At 41.7% G+C, this 27,760-nt stretch overlaps 1 protein-coding gene across 7 annotated transcripts in view; it reads left to right on the top strand.

Moving 5' to 3' along the window:
* DROSHA (drosha ribonuclease III) overlaps positions 1-13,752 on the top strand; it is a 131,220-nt gene extending 117,468 nt beyond the window's left edge. For all 7 annotated transcript variants that reach the window (XM_058430118.1, XM_058430120.1, XM_058430116.1 and 4 more), the window contains 6 exons: positions 4,358-4,499; positions 5,920-6,002; positions 6,093-6,196; positions 8,097-8,189; positions 9,313-9,359; positions 13,491-13,752. In XM_058430118.1, the coding sequence (XP_058286101.1) occupies positions 4,358-4,499; positions 5,920-6,002; positions 6,093-6,196; positions 8,097-8,189; positions 9,313-9,359; positions 13,491-13,621 (600 nt within the window). In that variant the 3' untranslated portion in view covers positions 13,622-13,752. The remainder of the gene's footprint in view (positions 1-4,357; positions 4,500-5,919; positions 6,003-6,092; positions 6,197-8,096; positions 8,190-9,312; positions 9,360-13,490) is intronic.
* The last annotated feature ends 14,008 nt before the right edge of the window (positions 13,753-27,760 follow it).

Raw genomic sequence — 27,760 nt, 5'->3', positions numbered from 1 at the left:
TTACACTAGGTGGCCCTCTTTGGTAGCTCATCCCCCAGCTGTGGTTTTTCTCTTTAGATTCAAGAGTGAAATAGGATACTTGAAGGAAGATTGTCAATATGTATGTTTTATTTAAACGAATAAATCTTTTTCTTATGAAAGTTTAAAGTAATGATGAAAGACTGCTATGCTGGGATGATAGAAAACATCCTGGATTCTCAATACCAGAGTTTGAGATCTGGGATATTTACATTGGTCTCTGACATTGCACCAGGAATTCAGCAATCCTTTCCTCAAGTTTACAGAGAACTTTAATTATAGTCTTCTTAGTCATTTCTGGTGATTTCAAATTAAACTCTGTCTTTCTGGAAGTATTTTTTTTAAAGTTGTTGAGGACAGGTTAGCACCTGGTAAAATGGGGAATTTTGAGGACAGTGAGTGGACAGGACAGGTATCCAAAACATTTTACATTGAAAACAAATTCAGAGGAATTCTTAGAATTTTCTAGAACCTTTTTCCCATAACTGAAGAGCAAACGTATTTTGTTGAGTTATGATGATGCTGTTGTGGATAACACAGCAACAGCTAACATTTCTGTTGTGTTTATCATATGCCAGTCATTGTAGTTAGATTATATGTCATTCACTCTAATTCTCAAAAGCAAGCCTGAGAGCTAGGTACTACATTCTCCATTTTATAGATGAGGAAACTGAGGCTCAGAGAGACTTAATAACTTAGACAGGGTCACTTAGCTAGGAAGTGCCAGAGCCACAATTTGAACCCAGGTAACTTGGTGCGAAAGCTTTTGCTTTTTGCTATCTCTAACGCAAGGCATTGTTTGCAAAATAGTCTGATAAGTGTCTTCTGCTCAGTTGGGTGCTTAATGTTTATTTTCTAGATTTCCACTAAAATATATAAATAGATATTTCCTCTTTGTAAAATAGTAATTTATAACATCACCATCTACAGGCTTTTCAACTTCATGTCTTGCCCCCATTTAAATCCTTCTGCCAAAACAATCTTTCTAAAATAAAAAAAAATTACCTCACAACTGCCCCCATGTGATACCTTTTGGGATTCCTCTTCCCCTACAGGAAAGTGCAGGCTTCTTTACATCATCTGCCAGCCTTACTGCATCAGCTCTCCTCACTTGGCTCTGATTTCCCCTCCAGGTCCACTCAGCTGTCACCTTGCTGTGTAATGGCTCCTTGCATTTGCCATAGCTGCTCTCTCTTCCTTGGAAACCATTTCCCACCCTTCTCTCACTGGCTGACTCAGTCTTTTTCAGTTCTGATTCTGTGTTCATCAGAATCCACCTACATGAATCTTTTCAAAAGTTAAATCTCCAGAAATGTTGCTTCGTTGGTTCTTGAAAGAAGCCTGGGCACCAGCTTCTCAGAAGCACCTTATGATTCTGGTGTTACAGCCAGGTAAATGAGGCCCTGAAATGCTTTTACTCAAATGTCAGCCCTCCTCCAGGAGGCCTCTCTGGAAGGCTGAGGTCTAGAGGAGCACCTGCGTGTATCTGCAGTCTCTGTGCTGGCACTGCAGCCACCACAGTGCATTGCAACAGCCAGTCTGCACGTGGCTTCCAAGGAGGGTGTCAGTTCCTGAGGGCAGCAGCAGCACGTTGCTCCTCTCAGGATCTTCAGCTGTCAGCACAGGGCCTGGCATGTAATTGGTCTGCACCACTGGTGCACTGAACCGCTGTAACCTCAGGTTTTCCTTCCTGCTGATACCCCTGGGTCGTGTTCTTTGGCAAATAACATGATTCATTATGAAGTAGAGTTCAGCAAAGGACAAGGATGAAAGTTGTCATTTAGAGAACTGCCATTCAGACTTTCTAGTCTAGGTAAAGAGCAAGGTCTTCTCTCTTTTCAACTCATTTTCTAAATTTAAACTCATTTTCTAAATTTAAACTGACGATGAGAATATGGATGATGTATAGCTTCCTTCTCCCCCACTGACTTTTGGTTCAGGCTCTGGGTTTTTGGCAAGAACTTACAGATCTCACTTATTATTGGCCACCCTTCTGCTTTAAGACCTGTCAGGGCTTGTCTGAAATAAAACTGGAAGCACTTCTGATTCCATCCTCACTGCTTTCCTCCTTCCCCGTCAGACAGCATTACTGTATAGTACTGAGTGAGGGGCCCTGACGCTGGAAGGTGGCAGGTGGGGCCTGGCTGCCAGTGATGTGTCATAATTTGTGTGTGCTCATGTGTGCGTCGGGCTTGTATCTGAGGCATGAACATTCCATATACACGGCTTAAAGAGTTTTCTTCCCATGCTGAAAGCATATATTCGGAGAGGACGCAACTTATTCAGCATAGCCTTGTTCCCACAGTAGCCATCCTATTCCCCCACAGCCTCTACTTTAGGAAAGTTCCCCATCCCCATTTGAAATCCAAACCAAAAAAGATATATCACTTTCAGCTCATTTCTTCCATAATTACAAGATCTTAGGCTAGTGGGCTCCTTATTGGTTGGGTCTTCTATTAATGTTACATGCTAGCCTTTTAATTTTGAGCTCCTCTGTGGATGTTAATTTTAGTGAAACTCTACATTGAAGAAAAGATGGGGCTAAGGGGGAGATAGGAGGAGGGAAGAAAGCAGAGACAGGCAAAGAATAATAGTCTGAAATTCAACAGCAAGCATGGCTTATGAAGATCAAGTTATATTTCTGCTTCATGAATCATTGTCAGACAAATTAAGAACATATTGTTTCTTATTTATCTATTGTCAAGGATTCACTATCAGACACTAAGAATAAATCTTGATTTTCATAAGCTCTGTTGACACCATGGAGCCACAGAGCATAAAACTTGCATCTAATAAAGAAAGTGTGACATGGAACAGCAGGGAGTGGAATACCAGCACAACTCACAGCTGCTTCCTGCTCCTCATCCCTGTTTTCAGGAATGTTTCTTAGCAGGAAGTTTTTTAATAGACCAAGAATTTGTTATATGTATTCTAAGAAAAGTTGCAGTTGTAGATGCATTATTCTCCCAAATCTTAGAGATCAGGGATGATTATGTTCCATTTTTGTTTGGTGAGTTCCCATCTTTGTATGTACCTACTTGCTCCCAGCTGTCCTCCTCTCCTCTTCCCTAGTGAGTGGTTAATGAGTGTTAAACGCCTAAACCATACTTGTTTTATGGACACTTCTATAATGAATTCATTGCATAATTTTCATGCAGCATATAGTGTTACTAGTTGGAAATTCTTGGAGGACTCTTAGCTGTCTGATGAAATTCCTAGTAGAAATTTTTGTTTTGAATTCCTGAAGTTGAAGTATGAAAATTATATTTTAATTTGATTAGAGACAAAGGATACCAGTGTGGGCCGGGCACAGTGGCTCACGCCTGTAATCCCAACACTTTGGAAGGTCAAGGTGGGTGGATCACTTGAGCTCTGGAGTTCGAGACCAGCCTAGGCAACATGGTGAAACCCTGTCTCTACAGAAGATACAAAAATTAGCTGGGCATGATGGCAGGCGCCTATAGTCACAGCTACTCAGGAGGCTGAGGGTGGGAGGTTAGCTTGAGTCCAGAAGGTGGAAGTTGCAGTGAGCCAAGATGGTGCGCACTGCACTCCAGCCTAGGCAACGGAGCAAGAGCCTGTCACAAAAAAAAAGGATATCGGTATGAAAAACTGAGACTCAAGCTAGATACCATACATCTTTAAAATAATAATAAAAGTAAAAATGTAAATAAATAATTTAAATATTTTCATAATATTTACTTAAACCTCACTTAAGTCCTATAATATCAAAATTAGCATCAGTGCCATGAAACTTGAAGCTTATTTTAGACTTTAAAAAAAAATCCTTTAAAATTAATGTACAGTGACAGAAAGCACGCCGAGTTTGCCTGGTCAGGGGTTGGGAAGGATTCACTGCGTGGAGATGCTGGGAATTTGTTTGGAGTGATAATAATGTACATGTTTTTCAAAACTCATCTAACTGTGCACTGAAAATGGGTGCATTTTATTGAATGTAAGTTACACTTTAATAAAATTGATTTTTAAAACTCTTAATGCTTCCTCATTTAGTAGCATTAAACTTATTAGAAGCTATGACCTTAAATCATATTATATATCCCCCCTCCCCTGCCACAGCCCTGCCCCAGTGCTCCTAAAGAAGTAAATGAGCCATTTATGTCAGTAAGGTAAAAATACAGGATAGTAGAGTGGAGTACGTTATTAAGGAGAAGGTATCCGGGCATGGAACTGTCATCTGGGTGACGGTTGAGGACTTAGACCTCACTTATTTTAGTGTCCCTGTCAGTGAGATCCTCTCAGGCTGGTTGGGTCCAACCCAGGAATAAGAGAGGTCAAAAGTGAAATGTGTTCTCAATGTACCCCCATTCCTTTTGGGCAGTTGTTGCGAAGCTCTTTGGTGAATAATAGAACTCAGGCCAAGGTAGCGGAGGAGCTGGGCATGCAGGAGTACGCCATAACCAACGACAAGACCAAGAGGCCTGTGGCGCTTCGCACCAAGACCTTGGCGGACCTTTTGGAATGTGAGTGCCACACACTTTTCTCTCAACCTTCAGGTTCAGAGTTTAAGTCCAAGTAACCGTATTTGTCCTCCTCCTCATTATTATTATGTTCTGGCTAAAGAAACCTTGTTTGCTATTTTAATTTTCATTTACACTTTTTACCAAAGCTTTTCTGAAGGAAAATAATTTGAAACTAAGACATGTGAATAATGAATTTTTATGTTCAATCTATCTTCAGTGGTACCCCCAACACATACCCCTCCATCCTAACACTCAGCTACCATATCCCTTTGTGTGAAACACTAATAGAATATAAAGATCAGTTGTTGTAAATCAGAGCCTTTTTGCCACCCAGCAGCCTTCATATAGGGGCACAGAAGAAAGAAGGGTAATTTATTCACTAAATACTAAAACTATTACTCATTGTTTTGAATGAGTGCAAAGCTCTGCGGACAAATGTCATCTTTGCAGTTTCCGATACGGTCTGCTAGCATTGTAAATAATCCTATTATAGTTAACGAAAGGATTATACACATAGTTGTATTGTTTGTAGTACTTCAAAATAAGTGGGCCGTTCACTGAGCCTTAGAACTTTTTTTTTTGAATGTTACGGTATTTTTGACAATGGGAATTATATTCAAGTATCAAAGTCTACCATGCAAAACCAGCTTATTTACAAAGTGCAAAGCCATTCTGACTAAGGAACTTAAAAGAACTTCTTTTTCAATGAAAGAAAAGTAATTTAAAGATGAAAATCACATAAAAATTAAACTGAGAGATCATTCTCACTTTTTTTTTAGCTCAATGAAAGCTGTTTTTATTTCTTCTTTTGAAAATGCACCATTTATTTGCTTTGTCAAGGTACCTTTAAATGAAGTCATCCTAGGGGGTCACCATTTATTAATGCAAAATTTGACATATTATTGTCATTAAGATCAGTATTAAGTTTTTCTCTTTTTGGGCAGATTGAATCTATAAATTACCCCATTCCTGTTCATTAAATTTAACATAGAATCCTTAAAAACAGGGGACCTCAGGATTGGTGTTGAAAATGGCAAGACCCAAGAATGTGCGTATTCTGGCATCATATCTAATCTTCAAGTAGTATTTTGACTTATTTGATGTGAACAGGGTTGGGTGCTCAGGTAGCATTTTTTCCCTGATATACAGCGGCATTCTGTGTACCTTTTAAGCTATTCGTTTAGCCCTTAGCTAAATGCAGTTTGGTCTTTGTACTCTATGATTTGCATCTTACACATCTCTTGCTACTTCTGATATTAATGATAAAAAGTGGGGGAAGGTGAAATGGTAGCGCTAAAAAATAAAGAGGGCCTGGAAGTTGAAACTATTACTAAAATTTTGCTTAAAAGTCTAGGTCTCTTACTCTTTCTGATAGATGGCAGTGATTGTGGCTTATTTTAAAGTATTCTTTTTTCCCCAGCATTTATTGCAGCGCTGTACATTGATAAGGATTTGGAATATGTTCATACTTTCATGAATGTCTGCTTCTTTCCACGATTGAAAGTAAGCTCATATAAAGTTTGAATTAGTGGTCTGCTTTATGTTTGGTGAGTCCAGAACCCGTTACTAAATAGTTTTTGGGGACTTCCACAGGAGTTCATTTTGAATCAGGATTGGAATGACCCCAAATCCCAGCTTCAGCAGTGTTGCTTGACACTTAGGACAGAAGGAAAAGAGCCAGACATTCCTCTGTACAAGTAAGTCCTTGCTGCCCGCAGGTCATTGATTGGATCCAGCATGCCTAAAATTGACTTTCCATGTGCCTTGAAGAATGAGTCATTGTGGGGTGATCATGACAGGAGCCCGGGATTGAGACTTCTTGGCTGTTAGTGTGACTTTGGGCCCCACAGGGAAACTCACTGGGGCTCTTAGTCTTAGCTGTAATAAGTGGGTCCCACTCCATTATCTCTATGTTCTCTCCCATTTCTAAAAATCTCTGTGAACTACTGCCTGGGAGGGAGACAAACTAACATTATGAGATCAAAAAGAAAATTTGGATTCAGTGGTTTTTATATACATTTTTATATTTGTCTTCTTGCTTGTAACTTCTGCTGGGCTGTGCCTCCAGATGAGATCATGTATGATTATTTGTAGCAATATTTGGGTACCTCTCTGCACTTTCCCTGAACCCCTATTGGCTTCAACTTGGAACTTTTCTTCTCAGAATGTGTATCAAAAGCCATCATGTACTTTGAATATCTTTATCCTTTGAGTGGTAGCCAAAAGTCATTAAAAAGGAATGTAGGTGAGTAATGGGTCACCACACCACTTAATACCCGTTTTGATGAAAACAGGAGGTTCAGCTCTGAAGTAGAGTAATTATCTTGAGACACACATAGGTTGATTAAGAAGATGCTTTCAAAGTGGAATTACAAAATGAAAGGATTATTGAAATAGGTGGGTTGCATCTCAAGGTATTGTCTGGGTACGTGATTTTAAGGACGTGTAAAGATTGTTTCAAAACTGTTTCACCCCATGTGGATGCATACACGGTTGCAAGCACACACGGTGTGTGTTCTGTATGGAGTAAAACTCCCCTTTGGACTTTCTCAAATTTCAAAATACACAAGGAAAAACATGAGACTGGCAGTTGGGAATTTTCAATCCTTTCGCATGTTTTTATTTAACAGTCACAACACTTTATAGGCCTTTTTGCTAAAGAAAAACTAAGGCCAGGAGAGGAGGTTGAGTCACCCCACAGCAAGCTACTATAAATTACGCCAAGAAGCTGTCACTGCTAAACAATATTTCCTTTATTTATTGGGGGAAAAAAGCCCCAAATGTTTAGAAATAGTACTTTATTATGTGCCTAAGAAGCATAATGAATATCCAAACTGTATTCTATGAAAGGCTCATGGCATTTCCTCATCAGAGTGATAATTAAGGTTCAATAAATAAAATGAGGATGCTAAACTTTCCATAGCACAGGCATGATTACTGTAATAAGTACTACCTTCAAGAAGCCACTCGTGCACATTCATCCCATGGAGCGTACGAACACAAAGGAAATTGCTATGCTCCCTTCTCATAAATCCCCCAAATGAAAGTACAAGATGAGTTTGCTCATTTTATCAAGATCATGGGGTTGTTTTACATGTTTTTTTTTTTAAGATTACTATGTTCATTCCATTATCTTTGTTGGCTACTTTTAATTTCCCTTTTCCATGAAGTTATCAGTTTTACTGCATTTGAAATCTGCACCATGTCATTAAAATCCCTAGTACCTGGAGCTTTGTTTTTTTGGCGATTGAGCTCGTAACTTTTCATGATAAAAGTTCGTGAATATGCACACTTAGAAATTCTTTAAAAATATTTTACCCTTCACTGTTAGCCTTTTGATGTTATTTATATTACTTTGGGAAGAAATATTAAAATGCAATGCAGAATTTTTTAAAATTTCTATTTCAAACGCTCTTGATATTTGTCGGATTAGCAAATCAAAAACTTAACTCTTTTTACCTTTCTGCCATTTTCACATTTCCTGTTATTTTACTTAACTCTGTCTAGGCAGTAAGTACATGATTTTCCTCATAGTTACATAGTAACCATGACAAATAACACTTTACCATAATAAATGTTCTTTCCTTTCCCTTTCAGGACTCTGCAGACAGTGGGCCCATCCCATGCCCGAACCTACACTGTGGCTGTTTATTTCAAGGGAGAAAGAATAGGCTGTGGGAAAGGACCAAGGTATGAGAAGAGAATACCTGGAACTGCTTTGAATGAACGTCCTGTGTGTCTCATTCCCTAGCTGGTATCTCCAAACTCAATCATCTGTCTTTTTTAACTCCGAGAATAAAATGTTCAAGAGTAGTAGCAAAGTGAATTCCAGGGATTAATGTCCCCACATTAATTGTCTCAAAGCCAAGCCCTGAATCAGCCCTGGACCGTGGGAATACCATTGTGTAAGGGGGCTTTAGCTATCTTGAGAAAACCACATTACCTGGTAAGAAGGTCTGCCTAGTTTTAGTTACCCAGCAGAGCGCACTTTGATGCAAGCTGTGCGTGTAAGATGTGTCATGTCGTCATGTTGCACATGACACGACCATTAGACTTTTTTTTTGGAGATAGAGTCTCACTTTGTCACCCAGTCTGGGGTACAGTGGCGTGATCTCCATTCACTGCAACCTCTACTTGTGCCTCAGCCACCCGAAAAGCTAGGATTACAGGCACTTGCCACCATGCCCGCTAATTTTTGTATTTTTAGTAGAGACAGGGTTTCACCATGTTGGCCAAGCTGGTCTCGAACTTCTGACCTCAAGTGGTACCCGTCCCCGCTCAGCCTCCCAAAGTGCTGGGATTTTAGGTATGAGTTCACTGTGTCCAGCTCTGTTAGACATTTGATTTACTACTACTCACCTGAGCTGTATGGAAATGCTAGCATCTTTGAGTGAAAAGAATTATGTATATTATCACCTTTCTTTGAACTCTCCAGTCTGTATCTTAAACTGAGAAATGATTTGAAACCTGTCTATATTTTTTTTATTCTTTTCCTCTTTAAACTTTACAGTGAGGGTATTGAAACTTAAGTATGAAATACTTCAGACCTAACATAAATGGAAGGCATTTTATTGCAGTATTAAAGTGTGGAGTGAATAACTTAAGGAGGCTTTGTGCAAATCAATGACATTTCTGCATGCTCTTGTGTATATTCCTATCTGTGCAGTTCAGTGTGTGACAGTGTAAGTAATCAGAGGAGATTTTATGCACCGAATGTGAAAATCAGCCTGAAAAATTTGTAGCCATACCTTGCATTTTTGAAAAAAAAAAAAAGAATCTTGAAATTAAAGCATATCTTACTTTTATTTAATAGTATTCAGCAAGCGGAAATGGGAGCAGCAATGGATGCGCTTGAAAAATGTAAGCCTATTTTTTTTCTATAATTATGTTCATAATGTAATGAGTGTTTTATGGAAAGGAAATAAGGAAGGAGAAAAATGGTAAGTACTGATAAAATGTGATCTTGTTTTCTTCAGAATTATTCTTTACACAGAGAATATAGTAGAATGTGAGACATGCTAAAATGGGCTTATATTTAAAAATAAAAGTGTTCTTGAGTGCTTTTTGATTTGCATTTTCCTTTTTTGCTTAGAGTCCTAATCTCAGCACGGGTGATCTGTGTGAACAGCCTACTGTGTTTTCTTTCTTTTTTTTTTTTTTTTGAGATGGAGTTTCGCTCTTATTGCCCAGGCTGGAGTGCAGTGGTGCTATCTCGGCTCACTGCAACCTCTGCTTCCCGGGTTCAGGTGTCAGGTGATTCTCCTGCCTCAGCCTCCCTAGCAGCTGGGATTACAGGAGCCTCCTACCACACCCGGCTAATTTTTTTGTATTTGTAGTAGAGATGGGGTTTCACCATATTGGTCAGGCTGGTCTTGAACTCCTAACCTCAGATGATCCACCCACCTCAGCCTCCCAAAGTGCTGGGATTACAGGCATGAGCCACTGTGCCCAGCCTGTGTTTTCTTTCATACATTTCTGTGTTCTCTAAAATCTTGTAACAGAAAAGTATACGTGTGAAGGTTTTTTCTTTTTTGTTTTGGCCGTTGTTTTATTAAATGGGATGTTATTACATACTTCTCTGCACCTTTCTTTTTTTGCTCAATAATGTATCATGAGCAGCCCTGCAGATTATAGAAAACAGCTCCAATTCATTCTTAGTGGCTGCATAATATTTCCTGCTATAGGTGTGCTATATTTTATTCAGCCTTTTTGTTATTGGTGGACATTTTTTTTTAAATCATCACCAATAAATGTTATATATTGGTGCATTTTAGTTCTGTGGAATAGGTTCCCAGGAGTGGGATGCGTGGGTTGAAGAAACTTCAATTACATGATTGACCTTGTAGGAAACTGCATAGTCTTTTGTAAACTGAAGGCTTAAGTGCAAGGGATTTTTCTTCTGAGGTCTATTGTGCTGCACAGCAGAACCTGTGGGCACAACATGACAGTGCAATTCTATTATGCTTCAAGTACCCCGCTAAATGAGGCAGGAGACAGCAAAGTGTGGGAAGCTAAAAGTGAAGAGGCCCAGAATCCTCAGGCGTGGGAGAGATTCCAGGAAAGGCAAGCAGGCTAAGAGCCAAGTGGAAATCAGCAAAGTTTCCTGTTCAGGGACAGGGAGTTTAGTGGGAGCAGACGCTGATACTGCCAGGGTCCAGCATCTATGGATTCTTCACTGAGAGTTTTAAGTTGGCTATTAGGAACATCATCCATTGTACATATAAATTTGCAATCAGAGTGAAATAAAAGTGAGATTCCATTTTTTGTTTGTTTTCAACTATAAAACAGTACCGGAGAGATCACCTACTCTGAGACAGGCCTGCATATCCATACTGGTAGGAGTGAGTTGTTTAAACTATTGGAAAGCAATTTGGCAGGATGTAGCAGTTCCTTAAAGAAGTTCATACCCTTGGTAGGCCAAGGTGGAAGACAAAATTAAAAACAAAACAAAACAAAACCATTAGCCAGGCTTGGTGGCATGTACTTGTAGTGCTAGCTACTTGGAAGGCTGAGGCCAGAGGATCACTTGAGCCCAGGGGTTTGAGGCTGCAGTGAGCTATGGTCATGCCACTGCACTCCAGCCTGGGCAACTGAGTGAGACCCTGTCTCTTCCCCTCCCCGCCAAAAAAAGTTTATACCATGAGAATCATGACAACTTGATTTATAGTAGCAGATAAACTATGTGTTTTAGAGTAGGAAAATGTTTAATAAATTGTGGTATATCCCAGGGGTTAGGAAACATTTTCTGTAAAGGGCCGGATAGTAGGCATTTTAGACTTCCCAGACCATACAATCTCTGTCGCAATTCTCCAGCTCTGCCATTGTAGCGCACTGGCCTGAATAGTGTGCAAACTAATGGATGTGTCTATTTAATGGGTGTATCTGTCTGTCAATAAAATTTTATTTATAAAAACAGATAGATAGCTGTATTTGGCCTGTGGATAGTAGTTTACCAACCCCTGCTATATCCAAATGTATCCATTAAAGTAATGGTTTTAAAAACTAATGATATGGGAAAATGCTTGTACTAGAATAAGTGAAAAAAGTATACCCATAAATACATACCTATATTCTACTTTCCCAGTGAGTAGAGAAATGATTTTAAATGTTCAAGTGTCTAGGTGTATGTGTGTGTGTGTGTATATATATGTATTTATGTATGTATATACACATTCACGTTGCATATATGTAGTACAACTTCATAGGAAAAGGGCTATAAAAGAAGTTTTATCAATAGTTAAATGTGAATTGTGTTTTTCAATGCAAATTTGATTTTACAGTAGAGTTTATTCTGGAAATAGAGTTCATTTTGTAGAAACTTGCTTTACAGCTAACTTAGTGGGATTTGTTTATTTTTGAAAAATGTAGTTATATTTGAAACCTACATAAGGAATCGATTTGATCAGTTCAGGAATAGGATTTTAATACTGTTTTTATTTCCAAAATACAGATGTCATGTTCTTCTTTTGTTTAAAATCAATCTCTGGGCTGGGCACAGTGGCTCATGCCTTTAATCCCGGCACTTTGGGAGGCCGAGGCAGGAGGCCAGGAGTTTGAGACCAGCCTGGCCAACATGGCGAAACCCCATCTCGACTAAAAATACAAAAATTAGCCGGTTGTGGTGGCACACGCCTGTAATTCCAGCTACTTGGGAGGCAGAGGCAGAGAATTGCTTGACCCTGGGAGGCAGAGGCTGCCGTGAGCTGAGAGACTGCATTCCAGCGAGACTTCATCTCTAAATAAATAGATAAATAATAAATAAATAAAATCAATCTCTGACCCCCAGACATACCAGGTCTTTGCTGATTCCCCACCTGTCTTTCAGATGCTTTTCCTACCACCCTGTCCCTTCTTCAACCTGGTGTAAGGATGGTATACTATATAATTAAGAGGGAAAAAAGAATTTAGGTTCTATTGTACAGCTGTCTCCCCTTATCCATGGGGGATATCTGACCCCAGTGGATGCCTAAAACTGCAGATAAAACTGAACATTATATAGATTGTATTTTTTCCTACACATGCAAAATTTAATTGAAAGAGGAAATTTAATTTACAAATCAGGCACAGAAAGAGATTAACAATAATTAAATAAAATTGAACAATAATATACTGTAATAAAAGTTGTGTGAATGTACTCTTGATTGTATGCTGTGCCTTCTCTCTCTCTCTCTCAGAATATCTTATTGTACATTATCCACCTATTTTTGGCCCATGGTTGATCACGGGTAAATGAAACCATGGAGAGCGAGATCACTGATGAGGGGCCTGCTGTATATGTAGATCCACTTCATTACACATTGTCATTAAAGCAAATAAATGAACTTGCCCCCAAGCATGCCATGCTCGCCCACATCTCGGATTCTTCATGTGTTTGAAACATGAGGTTATGTGTCCGCTTTAACCCAATAAGTTTTCTGCTTGAGTTACTTTTGCAAATACAGCTTTGGGCCTGTCATCACAAACCTAAAAATTAATTATCAGACATAATGACTTAGAATGTGGCCCCTTTTTGTCCACCTGATCTTTCTTTGCTCTTTTCTGAATCTTTAATTCTTGGTAAATAATGGTATGATAATATCATTTGTTTGAAGTTTTTAGTTTGAGCTTTTCAAAAACTGTGACTCCATTTTACTGTATCATCTCTCCCAGAAAGTCACCTGTTGCTAGGAGAGTGATGCTAAAGCACCTGCTTGGTAACATTCCCAAGCCACACGTCTGTGTTTTGACATTTCTGTATGTTTGGTGCCTGCTATACCCAAGTTCACATCAGATACTGAAATTTACAATCAGGGGCACTCATCCAGACTTCCAATATGTTTTTGAGTGATGAAAGAATAAGGGAAGAAAACAGTTTTCTATCTCGTGCCTTATAAAATACAATTATACACATTTCATAGGCACGTATATTTGTATGTGCATATGTTTAGTTGCATCATTCTTTGCACTAGTGGCTATCCTTTATTAAATATAAAATATATTTCCTTGCGTCAGATAATTTTCCCCAGATGGCCCATCAGAAGCGGTTCATCGAACGGAAGTACAGACAAGAGTTAAAAGAAATGAGGTGGGAAAGAGAGCATCAAGAGAGAGAGCCAGATGAGACCGAAGACGTCAAGAAATAAAGGAGGGCATGCAAGTGTGGAGTATTTACTTGCTCAGTAACTGTGACTGTTGTCTATTGAGACCTAGCCTAGTTTTCCTACGGACAATGAATGAAGTGTACTCATTGAAATAAAATACAGAGTCAAATCGCTATTGTTGTTTTAATGATCTGTTTTTAGCTGGATGGTCTTTATTACAAAGTATTAGATTTTTCTTCTATTTAATGGAAAATGACTTTGGTGAATGTGCATTACTTCCTTTTATTTTGCTCTTTAAATAATAAAATTCAAGAAGCATATTCTATGTGGAATAGATCCTGTTTTTCCATCTCTGTCCCAGATTGTGGCCCTAGACTTTCAATTGACAAGTACAAAATTGACTTTACTAGACATTTTGACTATCCTGTAGTAACATCTATCCTTTTTCAAATCTCTGGATTTTTAAGTAGATTGTTCAGCTTTCATCTGGTGGCTGTTCATCAAGTTATCAGCTGCAAATATTGAACTTACCTCTCTAAGTAGTGAGTGTTTTGTAGAAGGAATCAGTTTAACAATTAATTGGCTAATGGGAGAAGGGGAAAGACTGATATTCAAGTCACATAGATTCTTTGAATCATTAGAATAGGAGAGAAATCATGATTCTAAGCCAGGCCACACTTTAAACCAAGTGCTCTCACCCTGGGGTTAGTGGAACCTTTAAGAAGTTAATGAACAGACTTCAGGGAAGTCAAAACCTCCCAAAACTATATTCAATTTTCTGTGTGTGTTTGAGATTTGAGAGGGCATGGGGAGCAGGAAGAGGAGGGTTCGTGGCTTTTATCAGCCTCTCTAAGTGGGCCCTGCAGTAAAAGGCTAACGTGACATTAAAAGACGTGACATTTTTTAAAGTTATTCAAAACTAAACATCACTGGTTTCTTATTAATAAAGGCAAAACTTCTTTGTAAAACAAATCTGTTTCATTCATCATTTCAGCAAATATATAGTGAGTGCTTCCTATGTATCAGACACTGTTCTAGCCTTTGGGGCTATAGCAGTGAACAGAATAAACAAAACCCCGGGTCCTCGAGGAGCTTGGGTGCTAGTGCAAGTATACCCACAACAGACCAAGAGCCCAGTGGCAAGAAATAAAGCAGGAACTTGTGGTTGCAGTTTTCAATGAGGTGTTTGAGGAGTTCTCCCTAAAAGGGTATCATTTAAGATGGGAAAGAGGAGAGGAAGTGAACGCTTCAGGTATCTGGGAGTGTTTCTTATATAAATAACTATTAAATATTACCTATGTATTGTCAAAAATTTGAAAAATGGGCCAGGCACGGTGGCTCATACCTGTAATCCCAGCCCTTTGGGAGGCTGAGGCAGGCAGATCACTTTAGGTCAGGAGTTCGAGACCAGCCTGGCCAACATGGTGGAACCCCAGCTCTACTAAAAGTACAAAAATTAGCCAGGCATGGTGGCGGGCGCCTGTAATCCCAGCTACTCTGGAGGCTAAGGCACGAGAATTGCTTGAACCCGGGAGGCAGAGGTTGCAGTGAGCCAAGATTGCGCCACTGCACTCCAGCCTGGGTGATAGAGCAAGACTCAGTCTCAAAAAAATAAAAAATAATAAAAATTGAAAAATATATTACTTTTATTAGCAGGAGAAAGAAACAAATGTTGCTTAGGAACTATTATGGAAAAAGTAGAAAGCATAAGCAGAAAGATAAATAAATCACTCATGATTACATTACCCAGATAATTTTTATGTCCTGTTGGACTGTCTTTATAAATACACACATGCATTCATGTGTTTTAACAACAGGATACCATACATATGGTTTCCATAGCCTTTCTAACTTTTTAAAATATGAATATCTTTGAGCGTCGAATTCACGTTTACATAATATAGTTGTTGATGGCTGCATAGTAATACACATCTTATATGCCAATGGTAGATATATATATTAACCAATCTCATCAAAGATGTGTAGGTTGTAAGCAATTTATTGTCATAGACAGTGCTGCCACATACCTTTTTGAGGGTGTGTATACACACACACACACAAACACACACACACACATTGGAGAGAGAGATACCTCTCCAGGATGTCTTCATTTGCTAATCATAAAAATGTAATGTGGTGCCTTTAAAAAAGCTTGTCCTGATGCCCTTCCTCCCCACCAGTGATGCCAGGAGACAAGTGAGGAGGGAGAAGAGAGCTCATTTCTTTTTCTTTGTTTTCTTTTTTTTTTTTTGAGATGGAGTCTTGGTTTGTCACCCAGGCTGGAGTGCAGTGGCGTGATCTCAGCTCACTGCAACGTTCACCTCCCGGGTTGAAGCAATTCTTCTGCCTCAGCCTCCCAAGTAGCTGGGATGACAGGTGTGCACCACCACGCCTGGCTAATTTTTTTTTTTTTTTTTTTTGAGACGGAGTCTTGCTCTGTTGGGTTTTCATGAGACACCTGGTCCTACTTCTCGTGATCTATCCCCGGCCTGCCTCCCCAAATGTGGATCAGGTTAACCACGGCCCGTATTTTTAGTGGAGATGGGGTTTCACCATGTTGGCCAGGCTGGTCTCGAACTGTTGGGAAAAAGCTGAGTGTTGGGAGGGAAACTGAGGCAGGGCTTGCATAATATCCTCTGGAATGTGTCTAGACTTGCTGGCTCCTTGCTTCTAGCCCTCCTAGGCTCCTAGGCTCCTATTCCCGTTATCTCAAATAGCAGAACATGTTCTATATAAATGCTAAACCATCACAGCTGTAAATCATATGCTTAATGCAACGTGTCCTTTTGACCGCCACATTCTCACCACCTGTTTCTTTGTTGGATTACCAATAAATACCGTGGGCTGCCAAAGCTCAGGGCCTTCGCAGCCTCCCCAATAGCGATGGCCCCTCTGCTGTCCCACCTTTCTCTCTTAAACTTTTTCTCAATCCTTTGACTCCGCCGAACTTCATCGCCCCCACAACCTGGTGTTGGGTCTGATCACCCCAACATTCCTGGCTGCTCAACTTGGGGCGACAAAGACCCCGGTGAAGGAACGAATGCCAGAACATATGAAAGTGGAGGACGTATGGTCAAAGGACACGTCTAAAAGAAGCTCAGCAGGAAAGCTGAGAACTCAGAAGAACCAGGATAACAATGGGACAAAGTGAAAGCAGACATTCTGCTTATTTAAATTTCTTAAGGCATTTATTACGAAGAGGGGGAGTGAAAGTTAGTACTCAGAATTTATCACTCACTCCTTAGTGCAGTAAAGCGGTTTTGCCCATGGTTCCCAGAACAAGGGACTATGGAGTTGGAGGAATGGAAGAGAATTGGCAGAGATTTAAAAAAACGTATAAAGATGGAGCAAAAATTCCAGTCTCAGTTTGGTCAGTGTGGGCGCTAATAAAAGCAGCTCTTGAGCCATTTCAAACAGATGAGGCAGATTCAGATAAGGAAGAGGAAGGACGAGTGTAAAACACTACAGATTCTGAATGTGAGGAACAGGAAACAGGAAATTAAAAGAAAGGGAAACTGAAAAATATGTTTTACTAGCCCGTCGGCTCCACCTGCTGAATTAAGTGAAGGCCACCTCCTCTCTCTCCCCCTTAATGGGCGAGAAGATGAATTAGCTACAAAACTTACTGCTCCTGTAGTTGCAACACTAAAACCTGGAGCAATTGGTGGTGCTATACAAAATTCTATTCAAAAGGCTAGAGCCGAGGGAGACCTTGAAGCGTGGCAATTTCCCGTAACTATAATCCAGCAGGGAGGACAGCAAACGTCCCTCCGCTGTGTTTCTAAAATCCATCTACAAGGGAGAAAGACATATTACAAGTAAAGAAAAAAGTGTACCCTATTCCTTTAAAAGCCAGGGTAAATTTAAAACCTGTAATTGATAATTGAAGGTCTTCTCTGTGACCCTATAACACTCCAATACTACCCTGTTAGTGTAAACAAGGGTGTAGCCCAAAAGCACTGAGACCACTGACAACCCGTAGCCTTCCTATCAAAAATCCTTCACCCAGTAACCCGCAGATGGCCCAAATGCATTCCATTGGTAGCAGCAGCAACTGCTTTGCTAGCAGACCGTAGAAAAATAACCTTTAGAGGAAACCTCATTGTGAGCACACCTCACCAGTTCAGAGCTATACTAAGTATATATATCTATATAAAAGCAAAAAGATAGCTTACTCAAAAATCTTAAAAGTGTGGGGCTATTCTGTTAGAAAAAGGTGATTTAACATTAACCACTGAAAATTCCCTTAACCCAGCAGGTTTCCTAACGAGGGATTTAAATCTTAATTACCATACAAAAGTCCGACCAGACCTAGCAGGAACTCCCTTCAGGACAGGACGATAGATGGTTCCTCCCGGTGATTGAAAAAACAAAAAACCCACAATAGATATTCAGTAATTGATAGAGAAACTCTTGTAGAAGCGGAGTTAGGAAAATTGGCTAATAATTGGTCTGCCCAAACATGCGAGCTGTTTGCACTCAGCCAAGCCTTAAAGTACTTACAGAATCAAAAAACTATCTCCATCCTGACTCAAAAGGTTACTTACACCCTCTGAAACGAATTTGCCTAAGAACTGTTGTTTATGGGAATACATCTTGATGGGGCAGCGGGTTGTGATGAAATACTCAGGAACCCAACCCAGCTCTAGAACTCACCCCTGAGTGCAAAGGCAATGTTGGGCACGCTGGTAAAGGACCACTAGAATCCAGCAGCCGGGACCCCTTTCTTTGTGGTCAAGAAAGGAGGGAAAACAGGTGCAGGACTGCTACATTGGTGAACGTAACTAATCCGATAAGCAGAGGTCCATGGGTGGTTATGCACCCTGGAAAGGAATAAGCATTAGGACCATAGAGGACGCTCTAGGACTAATGCTCATCGGAAAATGACTAGGGGTGCTGGCATCCCTATGTTCTTTTTTTCAGATGGGAAACGTTCCCCCCAAGGCAAAAACGCCCCTAAGATGTATTCTGGAGAATTCGGCCCAGAGTGCATGTACCTTTTTCCCTCTCAGACTTGAAGCAAATTAAAACAGACCTAGGTAAATTATCAGATAACGCTGATGGCTATATTGTTGTTTTACAAGGGTTAGGACGATCCTTTGATCTGAAACGGAGAGATATAATGTTACTGCTGAATCAGAACTAACCCCAAATGAGAGAAGTGCCGCCATAACTGCAGCCCGAGAGTTTGGCGATCTCTGGTATCTCAGTCAGGTTAATGATAGGATGACAACAGAAGAAAGAGAACAATTCCCCACAGGCCATCAGGCAGTTCCCAGTGTAGACCCTCATTGGGGCGCAGAATCAGAACATGGAGTTTGGTGCCGCAGACATTTGCTAACTTGCTTGCTAGAAGGACTAAGGAAAACTAGGAAGAAGGCTATGAATAATTCAATGATGTCCACTATAACACAGGGAAAGGAAGAAAATCCTGCCGCCTTTCTGGAGAGACTAAGGGAGGCATTGAGGAAGCATACCTCCCTGTCACCGGACTCTGTTGAAGGCCAACTAATCTTTTTTTTTTTTTTTTTGGCCAACTAATCTTAAAGGATAAGTTTATCACTCAGTCAGCTGCAGACATTAGGAAAAAACTTCAAAAGCCCGCCTTAGGCCCGGAGCAGAACTTAGAAACCCTATTGAACTTGGCAACCTCGGTTTTTTATAATAGAGATCAGGAGGAGCAGGTGGAACGGGACAAACGGGATAAAAAAAAAAAGCCACCTCTTTAGTCATGGCCCTCAGGCAAGCAGACTTTGGAGGCTCTGGAAAAGGGAAAGGCTGGGCAAACTGAATACCTAATAGGGCTTGCTTCCAGTGCGGTCTACAAGGACACTTTAAAAAAAGATTGTCCGAATAGAAACAAGCCACCCCCTGGTCCATGCCCCTTATGTCAAGGGAATCACTGGAAGGCCCACTGCCCCAGGGGACGAAGATCCTCTGAGTCAGAAACCACTAACCAGATGATCCAGCGGCAGGACTGAGGGTGCCTGGGGCAGGCGCCAGCCCATGCCATCACCCTTACAGAGCCCCAGGTATGCTTGACCATTGAGGGCCAGGAGGTTAACTGTCTCCTGGACACTGGCGCAGCCTTCTCAGTCTTACTCTCCTGTCCCGGACAACTGTCCCCCAGGTCTGTCACTATCCGACGGAGTCCTAGGACATCCAGTCACTAGATACTTCTCCCAGCCACTAAGTTGTGACTGGGGAACTTTATACACGTGCCTTTCTAATTATGCCTGAAAGCCCCACTCCTTTGTTAAGGAGAGATATCCTAACAAAAGCAGGGGCCATTATACACTAGAAGTGGAAGAAGGAAAAAGGGTAAATATGTATACAGACTCTAAGTATGCTTACCTAGTCCTCCATGCCCACGCAGCAATATGGAGAGAAAGGGAATTCCCAGCTTCTGAGGGAACACCTGTCAAACTTCAGGAAGCCATTAGGCCCCAAAATTCTCCTTACCTCTGAGTCTACTTCCTCCGATCCCTGCCTAAAGATAATTTTACAGGGAAGAGGATTTGCTTGTGTCTCTCCAGGTGGCGATCAGGTGCCTATGTGGGTGCCCACCAAACATCTGAAGATCTATTGTGAGCCGCTGCATCTAGTGGACCCACCTGTACAGTGCGAATTGAAGGTTTAAGGATTGCTTTTAAGCCTCAATTTGCTTTCCCTGTGCCTTCTGTTAGAAGGGGACTGTTTCTCATTATGAGTGCCCTCCCGGCCACAGCCACAAAAGTTTTTGCTTCTGTTTCAGTAGATTTACTAACGGGGGTGGGGGTGTGTGTAAGGGTATACTTGTGTTTTTGCGGGAGATGAACGAACCATGTGGGTGCCCTCAAGATATGTACGACCATGGAACAGGAGACTGGAGGGACCCATGAATCCCAGCCATGGATCGGGTTCCCCAGTACGAGCCACGAGCCAGTTGAATCTGAATGCGAAGATAGAACGAAGACCGACCAGAGTCACGATGCTTAACGGACCAATGCTTTCTGACTCAGCTCCTCTCTACCCTAAATACAAGAGACCCTAATAGTTAGGCAGGAATATCATCGCCCCTATTCAGCATGAAGAAGTTACAGAAGACGGACCTTCATCCTTCTGCAACCCCTAGGATTAAGGGTCCTCTGGTAAAAGGGAAAGGGGAGATATGTGGGCAGCACTCAAACCAGAGCAAGTCCAGTTTCAATAAGGGCTAAGAAAAATGAAGCTGAATCACCAACTGGCAATTAAGGGCTGCACAGCCTGCAATTGCCTTGCTCAATTAAGAGGCCACCTCTTATGCTAGTAATAATGATAGCTAGTAATGATAGTAATAATGATACCTTCTCTTTTACAAAAAAGAGAAGGGGGGCATGTTGGGAAAAAGCCATGTATTGGGAGGGAAACTGAGGCAGGGCTTGCATAATGTCCTCTGGAATGTGTCTAGACTTGCTAGCTCCTTGCTTCCAGCCCTCCTAGGCTCCTAGGCTCCTATTCCCATTATCTTAAGTAGCAGAACATGTTCCATATAAATGCTAAACCATCACAGCTGTAAATCATGTGCTTAATGCAACGTGCCCTTTTGACCGCCACCTTCTCACCACCTGTTTGTTGGATTACCAATAAATACTGTGGGCTCCCAGAGCTCAGGGCCTTCACAGCCTCCACGATAGCGATGGCCCCCTGGTGTCCCACCTTTCTCTCTCAAACTGTCTTTTTCTCAATCCTTTGACTCTGCTGGACTTTGTCGCCCCCATGACCTGGTGTTGGGTCTGATCACCCCAACATCGAACGGCTGGCCTCAAGCAATCCACCCTCCTCAGCCTCCCACGGTGCTGGGATTACAGGCATGAGCCACCACGCATGGCCAAGAGAGCTCATTTCTGAGCTACATCGGTTTTGGTACATCTACCACCCTATTTGGTGCGCTCTTTCTGAGCATTTTATTTAAGTTATATGAGCAGCAGACAGCAGGACTGGAAGGAAAAGAATGCTGATGGCCTTGAAAATGTTATGAGCAAAAGCAAAAAAGCAGGGGAAATAGTTGAATTTTTTTAAAAATAAGCACTTTTACTACTCTTGAATTGCATAAAAATAGTGTCAAAGCCGACATGCTTTTCAGGAATTTCTGTTGGACCCTGACTTTTACTCTCTGTAGCACTTTGGCCCTTTTCAAGTTCCCTCTCCATATTAATGGCTCTTGAAACCTGGAGAAGTCAAGTCCATAAAACACTAGAGCACCGCTTGTAGTGGAACCTGCCACACACATCAGTGCAGCTTAGCTCCCAGGGTTCTATAGAGCAACGGTGAGGCCGACACTAAATTCCGTAACTAGCTAGCCACATAGGCCAACTCAGGAGGCCCCTGTGAGCCCCGCCTCCCACCCAACCCAATGTTCTCACATGTTCCAGTTTGATTAGAAGAGTCAGCAAGAAGATGTTCAAATATTCACTCAGCTGAGTGTTAAATGCTATTGGTCACAGAGGCTGAATATGAAGGTTTCTTCTCACAAGTCACTTAGGGTCTGGCTGGGGAGACAAATGATGGTGTGTGTGCAGACAAAGGGCTTCTAAATGGGGAAGGAAAGAAGGGAAAGTAGCCCAGGCAGGGAAGGCTTCACAGAGGAGTTAATACTTGAGGAATTCACTGAAGCTTGATGAGAGGGAGTTTGCAAGGTGGGGGAAGACATGCCTTTCCAAGGAAGCAACAGGATTGAGAGGCAAGAAAATGAGTTAGGAGTCTTAGTCCATTCGTGCTGCTGTAACTAAATGCTAGCACCGTAAACCCGGTGACTTATAAATGGGAAACGTGTTTCTCACAGTTCTGGAGGCTGAGAAGTCCAAGATCCAGGCCCCTGCAGATGCGGTGTCTGGTGAAGGCTCACTTTTTGCAGTGTCCTCACCTGGTAGAAGGGGCAAGGTCACCTTCTGGGCCTTTTATAAGGGCATTACTCTCTGTAAGGGCTCTGTTCTCTTGACCTAATCACATACCAAAAGGCCTCACCTAATGCCATCTTGGTGATTAGGTTTCTGACATGAATTTGGAGTGTGGAGGGATACCAACATTCAGATTGTAACAAACCTATTATTATGTTCCATGAAAGATGTGATGAAGGTCTGAAACAAGGCATTGGGAATATGGAATGGAACAGATTTGAGGCACGTAAGAGAGAAAAATCTACCGGTCATGGGGTATGGCAAGGTATCTCAATTTGAATACTGTTGACATTTGGGGCTCAATAATTCTTTGTTGGGGCAGGGGACTGTCTTGTGCATTGTAAGGGGTTTAGCTGAATCCCTGGCGTCTGCCCACAAGGTGCTAGTAACACCCCTTCCCCTAGTTGTGACAACTGAAAATGTTTTTCTACATTGCCAAATATCCCCTGGGAGCAAAATCACCCCTGGTCAAGAACCACTAGGGTAGGAGAAAGGAAGCAAGAGAACACCAGGCCAGATTTTGTGCAATCAAGATGCAAACTATTTTTAGAAAAGCAGGATTAGGCCGGGCACTGCAATTACATGCCTGTAATCCCAGCACTTTAGGAGGCCAAGTCAGGTGGATTATCAGAGGTCACGAGTTTGAGACCAGCATGGCTAACATGGTGAAACTCCGTCTCTACTAAAAATATAAAATTAGCCGGGCTTGGTGGTGCATGCCTGTAATCCCAGCTACTCGGGAGGCTGAGGCAGGAGAATCACTTGAACGCGGGAGGCGGAGGTTGCAGTGAGCTAAGATTGCGCCATTGCACTCCAGCCTGGGCAACAAGAGCAAAACTCCGTCTCAAAGAAGCAGGATTAGAAAGTAGGTGTTTAGTTGTCTCTGTTGAACTTGAGGGGCCTGTAGAATGCCTCTGTGGAGATGTTTAATAAGCAGTTACATATACGGTTTTATAGCCCAACAAAGATGCATGGGCTGAAGTTCAGATTAGAAACAGACACAGAATGATCAGTGGCATATGTACTTCTACAAGGGAGGGCATTGTTTTTCCAGGCTGAAGACAGAAAACCATTTCAATGATGTATTGCTTTGAAACTAGGTTTAATACATTTGATAAATTTATACAGGCGAAGGAACTCAACTCTCCTTTGAATTATTTCATCACTAGATGAGATTTTCTTAAACCAGTAGGCTTTTAAAGAATTATTTCCATCTTCTTTCATAAGTTTGTGAAGTGTTTGTGAAATTTCTCTACAACTACCTTGTACAAAATGAAGACCCCTTATGAATTCCCCAGGTAATTGTTCTGAACTAGGAGTAAAGACGTATTTACAGAAGCCTTGCAGAAATATTCCTTATAGCTACCAGCCCAAAAATTCTTCACCAGACTTATTACTTGTTTATTATCTCATGAAAGATGAAATAAACATAAGCATATTAGGTATTATCATATTACTTATAAATATCAGAACATTTAAGAGAACAACCTAGGCCGAGTGCAGTGGCTCATGCCTATAATGCCAGCACTTTGGGAGGCCGAGGTGGGTGGATCACCTGAGGTTGGGAGCTCGAGACCAGCCTGACCAACATGGAGAAACCCTGTCTCTACTAAAAATACAAAATTAGCCAGGCGTGGTGGTGTGTCAGTGGCCCCAGAGACATCCCTTTGAAGAGACCCCTGCCTCATCTCTGCCAGGAACTCAGCAGTGAATGGGCACTGCTGTCCCACCACCTAGTAGCTGCTTCTGGAAGTTTTCTTTCATTTCTGCTGAAATATTTGTCAGGTTAAAGAAGAAATTTTAAATGAAGTTATATAAAAAAAAAACAAAAACCAGACCTGCACTAGCTAATCATTTGTATGCTGAATATTAGCCCATCATGATTTGAAACTCCTGGATAAAACAACTTATAATGAAAATGCAGGCAGACTCTCAACTGTAGCGATTCTAATGCTCACCTCTATTATAATAATAATAGGGGTCTCAAATGGAGCTGTGGAGAACAGTGGCTGCCCCTGACTAGAATTCAACCAGAAAGATCAAGAGAGAGCCCTAATTGCCTTTCTTCTCAGATCAAACAATTGACTTAATTCTCTGGGCCTACACACGGAAATGTGTTTGAGGAGATTCAAATAGGTTACTATAGAGGATTAAGGTTTTCTCTGCAGATTATACTTTTATGCCCTGTAGTTCATTGCTTGAAGTGTTAAGTAGTTTTGTCAAAATAAGCAGGGCTGGAAGGATTTTTAGAAACTTACAAATCACATACTCTTGCTGAGTAACACAAGGGACCTCTGTTTTTTTTTTTTTTCTCTCTCCCTTAAAAATAAAAATTAATGGTTGAGGCATGAAGGTGGGGAGAAATTAACCATGTTCAAGATTAGTTGGAAATTTCAAGAGGCATCTCAGATAACAGAAATACAACTGTGGTGGTTTATTGTGTTTCCTCTCTTGAAAATTGTTTCACGAATGATGCAGCTGAAGAAGCCACATAAAGAGAAGGGATTTTCTTGTGAGTGCTTAACTGCCTGAAGAGAAAGTCCGAAGGGGATGTGAAATCCGACCCTTGAGGCTTCTCTGCAGTGCCGTGCTAATCAGTGTTACTTTACTCACTAAGACTTCATTTCTGCTTAAAGGAGTTGGTGGCAGAATAAGCTTTCATCCTCTCACAATAGATTCGTCCCAGGAAAGGGCACTTGTCGGGAAGTCATCAGTGACATTCTGTCCTTGGTGCCACAGGTGGCCGTTGCTCAGCCAACTTCATCTTGCTCAGTTGTTCTCCCTGTTCCCTTGGGAATGCGTCCTTCCTCATCAAAAAGTTGCTCGGTGAATTTACCCACTGCACGGAACAGTGGTGATCTGTACACCTCCCTCCACTTTTTCAGCCCTCCTGGGTCCATCGCTCTTAGTAAAGCTACATGAAGAAGCTTAATTGATGTTGCAATATTGCACAACACACAGAGCACATGTAGACTGCAGACTCCACAAAGGCCTGACAGTGACAGGACGGCCTCACTGTGCACACACCCCCTGGAGCCACGGCACTTTTGTTTTTGTCCTGGCCTGGCACAATCACAGTTGCGTCTAGGGTCACCTTTCTAGTTTTTTTCAGAACTCAACTCTGTGCCCCGGGTCTTGGCGGGTGCCAGGGAAATTATTCTTTTTGCTTTGGTCTCTCCTCTCCTCTAGCATGGGGCCATCTCCATTTGTCTCAGCCACACTCTTTGTCTTCAGCAGCCCTTGCCAATGCTGCCCAACTGCTACCAGAGGTGCCCACAAACACCACCTCACCCCTCAGTGTCCACTGGGTCTGGGAAACCTCATGCGTCATTTATAGCCCACTCCCCAGGGAGACAAATTGCTGGTAAACCTCAAGGCAGGGTTAAGCAATGAGGGTAGGGAACATAGGATTGCTTTTGGGAGGACAACGCCAAAAGGCACAGGAGGGAAAAGAGAAACCAAAAGCCTGGGGGGAAGGCATGAGAATAAGAGAGTGAGAATGGTGCCCGCTGGTTCTCAGAGGCTGGGAGCCAGAGAGTGAGAATGCCATCCAGGCAGACGAGGGATGGGGTAGGGGCAGGGCAGAGAAAAGCCTAGGCAGCGATGGCAGGGGCACGAAATGCATGTTTAGCATGGCAGACCCCCTCTGTCTCCTCAGAGAGAGCATCAGTAAAATACCTATTGCTCAATCATGGAAGCAAGCAATAGAATAAAGAGGCATTGAGTCCAACATTCAGACTGACCAAGTGACCTGAGAGCACACACATGGTCTAGCCATATCTGAGTCGCCATGGGGGCTGGGGAGCTGGTTTCTTCCCCTGCTAGCTTTTTCCATCTCTCTTCTCCTCTCTGTCCCATTTCCCTTTTTGGTCATTTCCATCCTGTTTGGGTCCCAAATGGACCGCTCTGCTCTTTCAGTCCCCAAGTCTCAGCCTTCTCTGAATAGATCTCATCTTTCTGTTAGAGTCTCAGCACATTAAGTCCCTCAAGAGGCATCATGGTGATGCTCAAATAGATGAGGATTTTGAATGCCTTGGATTCAGAGTACCGAATGAATGCTTTAAGACAGTGGCCACAAATGGTTTGTATAAAGGACTGAGAATAGTATTTTTTTTTTTTTTTTTTTTTTTGAGGTAGAGTCTTGCTCTGTCGCCCAGGCTGGAGTGCAGTGGTGAGATCTCGGCTCACTTCAAGCTCCACCTCCTGAGTTCACTCCATTCTTCTGCCTCAGCCTCCCCAGTAGCTGGGACTATAGGCGCCCACCACCACACCTGGCTAATGTTTTTGTATTTTTAGTAGAGATGGGGTTTCACTGTGTTAGCCAGGATGGTATCGATCTCCTGACCTTGTGATCTGCCCTTCTCGGCCTCCCAAAGTGCTAGGATTACAGGCATGAGCCACTGCACCCAGCCTGAATAGTACTTATTTTAGCCTTTGTGGGCCAACAGGCAAAATCGAGACTATTATGTAGGCACTTATAAGAAGAAGACAAATCTTCACCAATTTTTCTTGATAACATTCAGAATTTTGTACACACTGGCATTTGAATTCCATTTCATTTTTACATGCCATAAAATATCCTTCTGATTTTTTTCAACTATTTAAAAATGTAAAAGCAATTCTTAGCTTGCAGAATATATAAAAATAGATGGCGGGCTGGCTTTGGCCCAGGGGCTATAGTTTGCTGACACCTGCTCTGAGAAGATTGAAAACTGCCACCATAAAGGAAACTGCACTAAAACACTGTGTTCTGCCCATCATCTCTGCAGACTTGATCATGATGATCTGGATTAAAATGCTGGTCATCAAAACCTCAGTTCCACAATCAATGCCTGGGATTCATGACGGGTAGTCAACACGATAGAGTTATAGAATTTTCTGCTTTTCTTCCAGGTAATTAGGCTGCAGGCCCAGGTGCCTTTGTAACTAATGTTGGCATGTTCCTTAAGCACATGCTCTTTATCAGAAGTTTGCACCAGGGACCATGTGGCCATCTTATCTTTTTATGGCAATGTGTGGTTCCAAAGCACTTTAACATGCAATATCTCACTTTAGCCTCATAACAACCTGAGAGGTAGAAAGAGTCATTGTTATCCTCATTTCATGATTGAAAAAACAAACAAACAAACAAACAAAAAGAACTAAACAAAACCAAGGCTTCAAGAAGTTGTGGAGCAGCCTAAGATGAGACACCTGGGGATGGGTAGAGACGGGACCACAGGTGCTGCTAGGAACTGTAAATAGAGCCAGAAAGAAGACAGAT

The sequence above is a fragment of the Hylobates moloch genome, unplaced genomic scaffold (genome assembly GCF_009828535.3).
Source record: "Hylobates moloch isolate HMO894 unplaced genomic scaffold, HMol_V3 SCAFFOLD_17, whole genome shotgun sequence".
NCBI lineage: Eukaryota > Metazoa > Chordata > Mammalia > Primates > Hylobatidae > Hylobates > Hylobates moloch.
Note: the sequence above shows the minus strand (reverse complement) of the source record. Positions and strands in the feature narration are given on the sequence as shown.